Source organism: Camelus bactrianus, chromosome 19 (genome assembly GCF_048773025.1).
Source record: "Camelus bactrianus isolate YW-2024 breed Bactrian camel chromosome 19, ASM4877302v1, whole genome shotgun sequence".
Taxonomy (NCBI): Eukaryota; Metazoa; Chordata; class Mammalia; order Artiodactyla; family Camelidae; genus Camelus; species Camelus bactrianus.
The window spans coordinates 37,623,578-37,635,962 of record NC_133557.1 but is presented as its reverse complement, the minus strand read 5'-3'; the positions used below and the strand labels follow the sequence as shown (position 1 = coordinate 37,635,962).

General features: G+C 44.9%; 1 protein-coding gene across 2 annotated transcripts in view; it reads right to left on the bottom strand.

Annotated features, from left to right (window-relative positions):
* The window catches only part of DZANK1 (double zinc ribbon and ankyrin repeat domains 1), a 69,674-nt gene that overhangs the window by 32,328 nt on the left and 24,961 nt on the right, over nucleotides 1-12,385 (bottom strand). For both annotated transcript variants that reach the window (XM_074347826.1, XM_074347827.1), the window contains exons 8-10: nucleotides 11,685-11,802; nucleotides 5,658-5,771; nucleotides 499-591 (exon numbers count right to left, since the gene is read on the bottom strand). In XM_074347826.1, the coding sequence (XP_074203927.1) occupies nucleotides 499-591; nucleotides 5,658-5,771; nucleotides 11,685-11,802 (325 nt within the window). The remainder of the gene's footprint in view (nucleotides 1-498; nucleotides 592-5,657; nucleotides 5,772-11,684; nucleotides 11,803-12,385) is intronic.

The following is a 12,385-nucleotide window of genomic DNA, read 5'->3' as shown; positions in this document are numbered from 1 at the left end:
ATATAATTGTTTAAAACAGAAACCACAACATTCTCGAAGGGTTTATGATGTACGTAACTGGGCCATGAAGGACGGGGGAGAAGGACGAGCCTATACAGTTGTAAGATTTCTGTGTTCCACCTGATGTGGTGTGATAACAACGAATTAGACTGAAATTTTAAAGATGTATATTTTAATCATGAGGGCAACTATTTGAGAATAATGCCAAGAAATACAGCTAAAAAGCTAATAGGACAGTTAAAATATAATTCTAAAAAGTATTCAATAAACCCCAAAGTTGGGGGAGGGTATAGCTCACTGGGAGAGCGCGTGCTTAGTGTGTATGAGGTCCTGGGTTCAATCCCCAGTCCCTCCATTAAACAAAACAAACAAACAAACAAAACTACCTTCCCCCACCAGACGTCCTCCCCACTCTGCAGATTATATTTCTTTGTTATCATTAACACTGAACATTTATCAGCCACTAAAATACAGGACTGGCACATGCAGCCAACCTACCTCTTGTGCTGATGGCAGGGCCCCCTCACAGGTGACACAGTATCTCAGGTGAGCGGGATTCCCTGTGCCACAGGTGCGGCAGATCACTTTCTCCTTGAAAACAGAGAATAAATGAACACAGATGCAAAAATCCTCAGCAAAATATTAGCAAACCAAATCCAATAAAACATCAAAAGAATCATACAGCATGATCAACTAGGATTTACCCCAGGGATGCAAGAATTTTTCAGTATCTGCAAATCAATCAGTGTGATACACCACATTAACTGAAGAATAAAAACCGTATGATCATCTCAGTAGATGCAGAAAAAGTTTTTAATAAAAGTCAACATCCATTTATGATAAAAACTCTCCAGAAAGTGGGTATAGAGGGAACATAATAACATACTAAAGGCCATACACGATAAACCCACAGCTAACATCATACTCAACGGGGAAAAGCTGAAAGCACTCCCTCTAGGATCAGGAACAAGACAAGGGTGCCCACTCTCGCCACTTTTACTCAACATAGAATTGGAAGTTCTAGCCACAGTAGAGAAGAAAAAGAAAGAAAAGGAATTCAAATTGGAAAGGAAGAAGTAAAACAGAGAATAAGAAATACATGTTTCTCTGAGCAAACTGCTGTGCAAAAAAGCCATTAAGCAGTCTTTCCAGCCAATCAGCCAGCCCTATGCCAACACTCAGACCCTGAAATTGGGTTGGTTTAGGAATTATTACAACATAAACAGCATCAGACAAATGAATACGTTTTAAAAGAAATAAACCTCAAAATGAAAAAACCTGAAAGAGAGTATTCATCTGGCATCAGGAAGGCAAATTGAGTATTTTGTGCTGAGTATGGGTGTGATTATTCTTTTCAGTGCAGAAAACACGCTCATCAGTACGTTTTCCATCTCCTGGCTTGAACAATAAATAGGAAGACCCAAGAGCAGCAAGAGAGTATACGTTTACAAGCAATCTAGTTCTTGGACTGGGGTCTCCCCCGTGGGGCTTTACATTAAATATGAATTTGGGTTTGGTCTGTAGTTTAAAGACCACCTTATTAATGAGTGGTAAATGCAACCTTCCGAGTCAGGAACTTGGGGCTAAGTTGCAATCCAGAAAAAAACAGAGAAAAAGAAAAGGTGGTTAAAATAGCCTGACAGGGTTTGCTAACAGCTGTTCAGTCACTGGCCTATTCCGCCCTCTCAGGACACGATCTCCTTCAATTGTCAATGACCCGTGACACTCAGATGTTCCCTTCTACTCCAGTACCTGTGTTCCCAGGTGTCCTGAAACTGACGTAGCATGTTCTGCATCTGGCACAGGTAAAGGAGGCCATCAAGAAAAAGAAAGGCCAACTCCTGGGGGTTTTGTCCCAATGCCACCAGAGAGGCTACTGGAGTCCCTGGTCTTGCCAAGTCTTTCTCAAGTTCCGCTTACATAGACGACTCCAGGGTCCTTCTAGGAACCTGAGCCAACCCAGGAAACCACAGTTCCCAGCCCAGAGAATTCCTAGAGGGCAGAGGCCGACTGACCGCCACCCAAAATGGCAGAGAACCATGGACTTGAACTCAGTGGGTCCTGACCCCCTGGTTCCAGCTTTCTTCACACTTGCTTACAGTCTCCACCGCATAACCTGCAATCGTCAGAGCTTTTCTGTGAGATTTAGGGCAGTGATCTTCCTGATGTGGTGAAACCCACTGACCCACTGAGAAGCGAAACAAATTTCCTGGCCCTGTATTAAATAATGGTGAGATCAAACAAGACAGTCTAGCTGTTTGCTGCAGGAGATACTCACCTGGGAAAGAGAAAAGTGTAAACCAAGTGAAACTGCTCACCTATTAACCCCAGTGGCCCACCTCAAGACCCTCAGCTTGCGGGACCCACAGTCCAGAACCATCTGTGTGCTCATGTGTGTCTGTGTCTGTGTGTGTGTGTGTGTGTGTGTGGTGGCAGACTTGAAGTCTACTCTCTAAGCACATTTCCAGGATACAAAGATGGGTATGTCAATGAGCTTGACTGTAGGAGTCATTTCAGCATGTATATATCTATCAAAAACTCACCACCTTAAAGATGTAAAATCTGTATTGAAGTAAATAAAAATTTAAAACTAGCATATCATAACTTTGCCCAATCTAAACTAACTCTGCCCAATTTCAATCCTGCCTTGCAAAACTCTCTTAAATTTTTTTAATTAATAAACTATTTTTTAGAGCAGTTTTAGGTCTACATCAAAACTGAGCAAAATGTATGGGAGTCCCCATACATTCCCTTTACACACACACACCCCCCGCCCCACTATCGACATCCCGCACCAGATGGTACATTTGTTACAACCAATGAACCTACACTGACACATCATCACCCAAAGTCCATAATTGACCTCAGGGTTCACTCTTGTCCAATTCTCTTTAAAATCACCCAACTGCAGTACTGAAAGCCTTCCCTATCTTCTCCCTTCTGAGATACCAGGGGTCAGAGTGGCCGTTTTCTCACTGCGTCAGGCCCAGTAAGCACAGCCTCCTTGCTCAACAGGCTTTCCTGGCGCTTCCAGCGGCGGCTTTCTGGCACATGCCATCACGGCTCCCTTGCTTAAAGAGCAGTGGCCATGACCCACAGAAACGCTACAGTCACAGATTCGTATGTGTTCCTAGGGACGATCTGGGACTAAGACCACCATCAGACTGCCTTAGTGAGGATGCTAAATATTTAAACAAGTCCTCCCTCGCGTGGGGCAGCCTTCAAGTTCACCCAGTTTCCCCAGGTTCTGCCTTGTCCCTCCAACGGTGAGCCCTGGGTACTCAGGGCTTTTCTTCTTTCTTCTGTTTTTTTTGTTTGTTTGCTTGCTTGTTTGTTTAAAATGAAAGGTTTATTTGCTTCGTACGTCAAATAGAATGCAAGCACTATCATGACAAATAGAAATACGCAAATCAACATAAAACAGGGATTTAGTTTCAAAGAAGGGAAATCTTAAAGAGAGAAGCTGATTTCTCTCCCTCACATGTAAGAAGTCTGGAGACAGGGCTCCAGGCCTGCCTGGTGGCTTCCTGCAGCGATTTTGAAAGTTTCTTATGATTGAAAATAGTCATCCAACAAAAAGATGAGTAAAGTTTCATCCACCTGACTCTGGCCCAGCCAGTTCTTCAAAATCTCACTTTGGAAGGTTTGCACCACCTGGGACACTTTAGGACTTTTCACAGTGAAGGCATAGCTGGGACGTGCAAGAAAAAGCGGACTTGCCTTTTCCCTCATAAACTTCAATACATTTTGCCCACAGGGAATCCACCAGGCCAGTTTAGGGGTGTTGCAGTTCCAATGTATGCGAAGTCCACACACTTCCCTTATTGCTAAAAACTCTTGCTTTTTTTTTACCCCCAAAGTTGTCTTTATTAGATCTATTCCATCCTCTGGTGACCTTTACCTGAGGTCAAGTTAAAAGGAGGTAGAGGGGGAGAAGGCTGTCAGGACAGCGCACCGCTCACACGCGCCAGCCCGGGAAGATGGGAACCCGCCTCCGGGCCCCGACTTCCCTGCACCGAGCCGCCCATCCGCGGCTGGCGGTTGGCTTGCGGAGCTTGGGAGTGACGTCTTCCCGCATTTATGCTGAATCGTGGGGTCTGAACTGTGAGGTTTGGAGATGATTTCCTCATCGCACCACCAGCTGGATTTTGGGTCCTGGATAGGTGGTTACCCCCACCCCACCCCCAGCCCATTTATACTTTCCTGTGTGAGCATCTCCTCTCTCCTGCCTCTGTTTGTATTAATTGTATTCAGTAGGTGTTCGTTTCTCCCTCTGCATGGAGGGGGACTTTCAAGTAGTGATCTTGGTCCCAGCGACATCAAGAGTTACTTGTTTATATTAATTTTAATCCCTCCTCCTTTTGCTCCACCCCTATGACACACCTTTTAAACCCTCTGACTTAATAAAACATGACTGTCTTGATCCAGCAATTCCACTCCTGGGCACATATCCAGAGGGAACCTTAATTCAAAAAGATACATGCACCCCAGTGTTCACAGTAGCACTATTTACAATAGCCAAGACATGGACACAACCTAAATGTTCATCAACAGACGACTGGCTAAAGAAGTTGTGGTATATTTACATGATGGGATACTACTCAGCCATGAAAAAGAATAAAATAATATCATTTGCAGCAATATAGATGGACCTGGAGATTGTCATTCTAAGTGAAATAAGCCAGAAAGAGAAAGAACACCATATATCACTTATATGTGGAATCTAAAAGAAAAAAAAAAGACAAACAAACTTATTTGCAAAACAAAAACAGACTCTCAGACATAGAGAAGAAACTTGTGGTTACCGGGCAGCAGGGAGAAGGGGTAGGAGGGGAAAAGGTGGGAGCCAGAGATTTGCAAATACTAGCTGATATATATATAATAGATAAACAAGTTCATGCTGTGTAGTGCAGGAAACTATATTCGATATCTTGTAGTAACTTATGGTGAAAAAGAATATGAAAACAAATATATGTATGTTCATGTATGACTGAAGCATTGTGCTGTGCACCAGAAATTGACACAACATTGGAAACTGACTATACTTTAATAAAAATATATATATACAAAAAAAACTTGACTGTCTTGGAAAAAAATTAAAAATAAAAGGAGCAAATGGACTGGAAATTGAAAAATGAAGAAAAGATACATTTGTATGTTCTGTAACAAACATACAAAAAAAAAGTTAACGCATGATGTCATTTGCTTAAGAAGATTTTTTGAATGTTCACGATGATACTTTTTATCCATGTGACTAGTTGCATTCCTTCTTTTCTACGTAATAGAGACCCATAATCAAACAAAGCAAACAAAAGCATGAAGTGAATTTAAGGACAAGATTAAAGGTCAATATTCATTACAATGCTCAAGTTTAAATAGACAAAGTAAGAAATTATCTACGGTAGCTGTGGCCCAATTTATTCTCCAAATCTATGTTCAGGGAACACATTCTATGTATCTCCCTTAACATTTAGATCTTGTCGGCAAGTTAAACTCTTGGACAGTGTGCCTTTCCAAAAATGAGAGTGGATTCTGTCCAACGGTTTTTAGCTTATCAACGGTGAGCTGATTCCAACAGCTGAAGACAGACATTTAACTGTTCAAACGTTAATTTCTATCTATCTTCCTCGTGCTTTTACGGAATCGCGTTTCATTACCTTCAAGCGGAGGCTGGCCTGCGGCTGCAGCTGCTGAGCAAGCGGGGCCTCACACACCACACAGATGGGAGTGTTCATGGGCACCAGGCTTCCACACTCCACACACAGGCCCATCTGCACAGAGAAAGAGGTCAGGTTCGTGTTGGGATGCAAAAACTGAAGGTGTAAGTAGATCTTAAAATGTAAGGTTTAATCTGCTCTTGTAAAAAAAATTTTTTATAATTACCATCTTAAAAATTTTTTTTTCCTATTAAGGTAAAAACATGTTTATTGTAGAAAAGATCGGAGTAAAGAGAAAGAAAAGGAAAGGAAAAATAAAGAAAGAATAGCTCACAGCCTGATGGAGTGAGGAAGTCGACAAATCTATAGGGGGGTTGATTATCTCCCCACATGCCCCTGGTTGACTGGGGGACGCTCACCTGTGCAGCAACACCCCGAGTGGGTCCAAGCCACCCACACATCCGCAGCTGCACCTGGAGATGCAACACAGCTCAGCACAAAGTCAGAGCTGGGGCAGACTTGAAAACAGCATGAAGTTTGAATGTTCCAGCCAGCCCATTACAGATCCAGCAGCAGAGAGTGGAAACCTTAAAGGACCAAGGTGTTTGGATTTGGGGGTGGTTTTTTTTAAGATTTCTTTTTAATGGAGTTACTGGGGGTTGAACCCAGGACCTTGTGTATGCCAAGCATGCACTTTACCACTGAGCTTTACCCACCTCCCTAAGGACCAAGGTGTTTGAGCACAACTTCTGGCACAATCTTTTGACCAAGTTGAACACCAAGCTATGCACACCCAGGGGTCATCCCAGGCTTAAAAATAAAACAAGGGAAAGGGGGAGGGTTTGATAACAGTGATCTGAAAAATAGTGACTCTCAATAAAAAGAAATTATTTTTAAAAAAACAAATCAAAACCTAGAGCTGAAAAGGAAAATAACCAAAGTAAAAAAAAAAAAAAAAAAAAAAACTGCCAGAGGGACTCAATAGAAGATCAGAAATGACAGAAGTGGGGGTGGGGGTATATTTTAGTGGTAGAATGCATGCTTAGCATGCACGAGGTCCTGGGTTCAATCCCCAGTAACTCCATCAAAAAAAAAAAAAAAAAAAAAGTGACAGAAGAACCAGCGAACTTGAATACAGTTCAACAGAAATTTTCAAATCTGAAGAACAGAGGAAAAAGATTGAAGACAATAAACAGATCATCAAAGACCTCTGGGGCAACATCAAGAATGCCAGCATACGTGTGATGGGAGTCCCAGAAGCGGAGGGGAGAAAAAAGGGCAGAAATGAATTCGAAAAAACAATGGCCAAAAACTTCCCATATTTGAAGAAAAACATTAATCCACAGACCAATGAACTCAATCAATCCCAAGAAAGATAAACACAAAGGGAGCCACACCGAGGCACACGGCGGTCAAACTGGTGGGCACCAAAGACAAAGAGAAAATGCTTAAAGCAGCAAGAGAAGAAACTACTTATACCTCAAAAACTATGGCAGCCAGAAAGCAGTAGAATGACACAGTCAAACGGCTGAAAGGAAAAATAACTGGCCAACAAAGGATTTCACATCCAGTAAAACTATCTTTCACAAGTGAAGGTAAAAATAAACATTCTCAGATAAACACAGCTGTGCCTGGAGTAAAGGAAGTCCTTCAGGCTGAAAGTCAGTCACGCTGGAAGATAACCTGAGTTCCCAGGAAAGAAGTGGCGAAATGAGAGGCCAGACATAATGAATATGTTGGTAAATATAACTGACTCCATGAACACCTTTTCTCATCTTTAAATGATGTAAGAGTGTTTAACACTGCATTTTCAGCTTATAATAGATGTAATATAGATGACAATATACAAAAGATAAAGAAGTGGGGAGGAAAAGGAGATATAGTAAAGCAAAATGTCTGCGTTTTACTGGATTTCAGTTAAATTATTCTGAAATAGGCTGAGAAATTAAGGTGTATGTTGTAATCCTGAAGCACTATTAGAAAATCACTTTAGAAAATATTTTTAAAAATCAAAATACAAATTAAAATGGCACACTAAAAATTATTTAACACAAAAGAAGGAAGCAAAGGAGAACAAAAGAACAAAACAACGTGAAACAAATAGAAAACAGACAGCAAAATAGCATATGTAAACCCAACCACATCAATAAAGGCATTAAATGTGAGTGGACTAAACACCACACTTAAAAGGCAGAGACTGTCAGACTGGATAAAATTGCAAGACCCAACTATATGCTGTCTACTGGAGACATGCCCTAGATTCTAAGATACACGTAGGTTGAAAGTAAAAGTATAGAAAAAGACACATAATGCAAATAGTAACCATAAGAGAGCCAGGGTAGCTACATAAATCTCAAGGGGAAAAGGGACTTTAAAAACAAGAAATATTGCTAGACACAAAGACATTTTGTGATGACACAAGGGTCAATAAATCAGGAAGACACAGCAATTGTAAAAGTACACGAACCTAAGTCCCCAGAGTACACCAAGCAAAAACTATGAGTCAGCCTTGAGCTTCAGACTCCATTTATCATCTGACCAGTCTGCACCCACCGTCTACCGGTGGACCACAGGAGTGTTCTGGATCTCTGAGAATTAGCATCAGTTCAGAGCTGATATCTAGTAATTCCCCAAAGGCTTGGGCATTTCCTCTTCTCCAAGGCATAGTCACCCTAGTGCAGGCAACAGGTCCATGTGGAAAAGGCTTCAAGGATGATTTATGACACGTACTCGCAGTGACGGAGGGTCTGTCCTCAAGGAGACCCAGCCTCCCTTCGATCAGGGAGCTGTGGGTTTGTGAGTTGACTTAAGTCTTGAAACTGGATGACAGACTTGGATGTTCCATTGTGGAGACTCCAGTCATGTTTTTGGCTATAAATCGTGCCTTTTTTTCCTTCCCTATTATATAAAACAAGCAATACGCTAGTAGACTGCCCATCTAGCTCATTCTTGGGAATGCCGTGGTCAGACTCTGACTGCCGATACGTCACCACTGCCTCTAACAATACGTGTGCCCACCTGGTCTTTGGCAGGTAAGCGCTGCCCTTGACCTCTGATGCCCTGGAATCCCACTAGCCACCCGAAATCGGGGAGCCCGTCTCAGTGGCAGCACCCCTCAGTGATCACGTCTGACCACCGAAGGAAAGCAGCCAGGGAACTTCTCCAGGGTGCAGGCGCTCCTTTCGTGAACGTATTCCTTGACGCCCGAGTGAAGGAAGTGTCTTCTGGGCCTTCTTGTGAAATGCAGGTGAGAGTTGGCGGGGATAGAGGGCACACGTGATAAACCGACTCCAACATGACATCAGGGGTGTCCTGGTGTCCCTGTCTCACTAAACATAGGCTCCTGTTGAGTCCAAGCATTAGCCAGCCAACCAAAAAAGCCTGGAGCCGCCCCCAGCGCCAGCAGCCAGCACATACAGTCAGCCCAGCAACCACAGAAGGTGCATGCATATCAGTGAATTTGGCCCAATTTAGTGCTATGTTCTGACTCATTTAAAACCTACTCCCACACTTGTTCCCCAAGATTCTGCCAATATATATGAGCAAAATTGTGCTCTTCTGTTCGTGTGTGAGCTTTTCCCCTGGATCACAGTGTGCACCTGTCCCTCTGCAGCTCGCTGGGATGGGACTGGGCCGTGGGTGCCTCAGGGCTGTGGGGAGTCTTAGGAGAATCCGCATCCCCTTTCAAGGCCACTGCCCCAGGTGAGGTTAGCACCGAGATTTCAAGGAAAGGAAGGCCAGCGACTTCAGCCAGGAGGGCAAGCTCATCCACCTGCCTGAAGCGCAGAGCAATTCAGGGAATCACGATTGTGAAGTTTCAGGATCCCACTCTGTCCCAGTGTATACTCTAACTTTCACAAAAGAAATGTGGTGATGACGTGAATTCAGCTGATGCTGCAACTCACCAACATATACAATTATATTTCGTGTTTGATCTCCTCAGTATGGCCCTGGAGTTACAAGAAATGGGTTCCTTTAGGGCTGCCATGGGAGCCCTCTGGGTCTCAGACTGTGAGTTAAAGGTCCTGTGCTTGTCAGTCTCCACGATGCTCGCAGGTGCTCAGGGGACTCCATCCACACCCCGGTGCTCGCGGTCATCACCGCCGCCACGAGAGTCACATGCCGCAGCCACCTGGCCACTCAAGAGGCTTGTTTCAGCTGACACTGCGTCCCTGCCAGCCCCACATGGCAGCCTGACTTGTTGTGATGCCGCTTCACACTACGGATTTCCCCCAGGATAGTCTGAACAGGGCAAGTGTAACATAAATAGCTATTAGCTAATAACAGAGGATAAGCCACCAATGCGTAAAGCAAACTCTGAAGAACACAGGACTACCCGAGACAGAGAGGAGCCGTGACGCCCATGGCTGAGGCAGAGAGCCCGAAGAGGATGGAATCTTACTGAACTGGGTGTTTCTGTCACCCACTGGTTGGCAGAGAATTCACTGCGGTGACACAGACCAGAGCTGCGGGCAGAAAGCGACCCGGGGGTCCTATGAAACTCATCAGGAATCTCCCTCTAGGGGGCTGGCAGGGCTGCTGATGAAACTTGCCAGGAAACCGCCCACCGGGAGACTGTCTGGAAGCTGGCGGGGTACCCGTGGACCCCACAGCATCCCAAGAAGCTGTTCACGGGGTCCAGCACAATTAGGTGACCAGCAGGTTAGCCGAGCACCCTCAGAGCAAAGAGAAGGGGAAGCATGCCAGAAACAGGAGGAGCCAAGCCCATGCTCCTGCCGTGCCCTCCACAGCGATGTGCCTCTCCTGACAGAAATGAACCTCGGGCCAGCTGGTAAGGGAGAAACGCTTGCAGGTCCAGTTCCAGCACCACAAGGCAGGATGATGGAGAGAGGATCTGGAGCTGACAGGCACACCTCTGCATCTCTACTGAGTGTCCTGCGTCTGAGATCCCAGAAGCAGGAGTCACCCACTTTGAATCCCAGAAACCCAGAGGGGAGCAGGGCACAGTTAAGGACGTAGCAGTTTAAGTGACAAGCTGTTACACATTAGGGCGCATTAATAAAGTTACAAGCAGCATACATGTTTCAAAGGTCATCATTTTAAATATTTATCATCTCTGATAAGCTTTTCTCCCAGTAACAGCAAAGAAAGGTCTGAAAAATCTGTTCTCAGGCCAGTGAAAATTAACTTTGACGTCATACCAACGAATAGAAGCAGGGAAAACTCAAACCAGTGAGACCTGCTCACATTTGATTTGCTGTGTTATCTTCTTCAAGGAGTTCAAAATCTATCACAGAAATACACGAATTTCTACAGCATATCCATTTACCATCTAACCCCCTGCTTGAAGCGGAAACTCAATTCTTAAACTCTAGACTTTGAACTTGCTGAATAAGTGACTTTTTCTTGGTGACTGTCTTTTTGAAATGGTCATTTTCCAGTCAGCCCCACAGGTCCTTTCATTTCATTTTGTAAACCTTAGTGCAAAAAGCCCCAGAGCATCAAGTGCGTAAAAGGTGAACACATTTTGGTGAAGGTTTTGATTTTTAGTAAGCCAAGTACGTTTTCTCACTAACTACAGACTAAATAGTATTGATCATGACCTACACTCGGCTAAAACTTTTCCATTTAGACACACTGATCAATCTACAGCCTATATAAACAGCTTTTTTGGACGGAATGATGTATCTCATGGGTACACAGACTTGTGATTAGGACTTTTTATCATTTATTTCTAGAATATATTCCCTTATTGTCCCCAAGTTACGAACAGAATCCTATGAGTAGGACACATGAATTTATCTGAGCGTGCGTCACTGAAATAAAAAGATTTCAGTCTTTTTCTGAGCCTACGCTTCTTCAAGGCCACACGAAGGGAAGAGGGAAGGCCACACTGGAAACAAGCCTTTTCATTCCTAAGTGGGAGTCTGGATTGTAAGAGATTCATTTGCCAGTAACCTTTTCAACAAGTCTTTGTGTTTGTGGTTCCCGAGTGCCAGGCGCGGTGCTGCTGCTACAAAGACCAGAGAAACCAAAGGATTTTAATGTAAGGATTCTGCTGCTCACCTGTGCTCCTTCCGGGGGCGGGAGACGACAGCCAAATATGGGCGGGACAGGAGAGCCACACTCCAGACAGAAGCGAGCGAAGGGGTCGGATGGGCGGGGCACGAGGCAGTTGGCACACCTACGACAAAAGAGGTTCCCGACTGGCCGTGAGGGCACGTTGAGAAGGCAAGCGAAAACCTAAGAGCATTCAAACATTTTCTACACAAGATAAAACGAAAGCAGAACACTCTCAAAGGCTATAGAACAAACTCAAGACGGGAGATGCGTCTCTAGTCACTTTATCACAAAGTGGCCTCCCAGCTGGAAGCACGGTGCCCGCCACCTGGAGGCCAGGCGCGTCTCACTTCCTGCCCGCAGCAGGCGGCCGCCAGCAGCCCTGGCCCCGCTTCCCAGCGCGGCTGGCTTGTCCCCCCATGTCGGACTGAGCGTGTGTGAGGCCGGCCCTGGGAACTCGTCATGGCCCCGCTGAACTTCTCTGACTTCCGACCTGAGCCCTGAGGCCAGGCTGAGTGGCGGTGCTCTCACCTGGCGCTCTGCAGGGTCCCTGCCTCTGTCTTCACTCACCTGGGCAGAGCCCGAGGCCCCGCCCCAGCGACATCTGGCCCCATTTCCTGGGCACTTGATCCTTTAGCCTTCGCCCGCCTACTTGGTTCTGGACATCAGCCAAAGCGACAGGGCCCCTGGGACTGGACTTCCCTGTG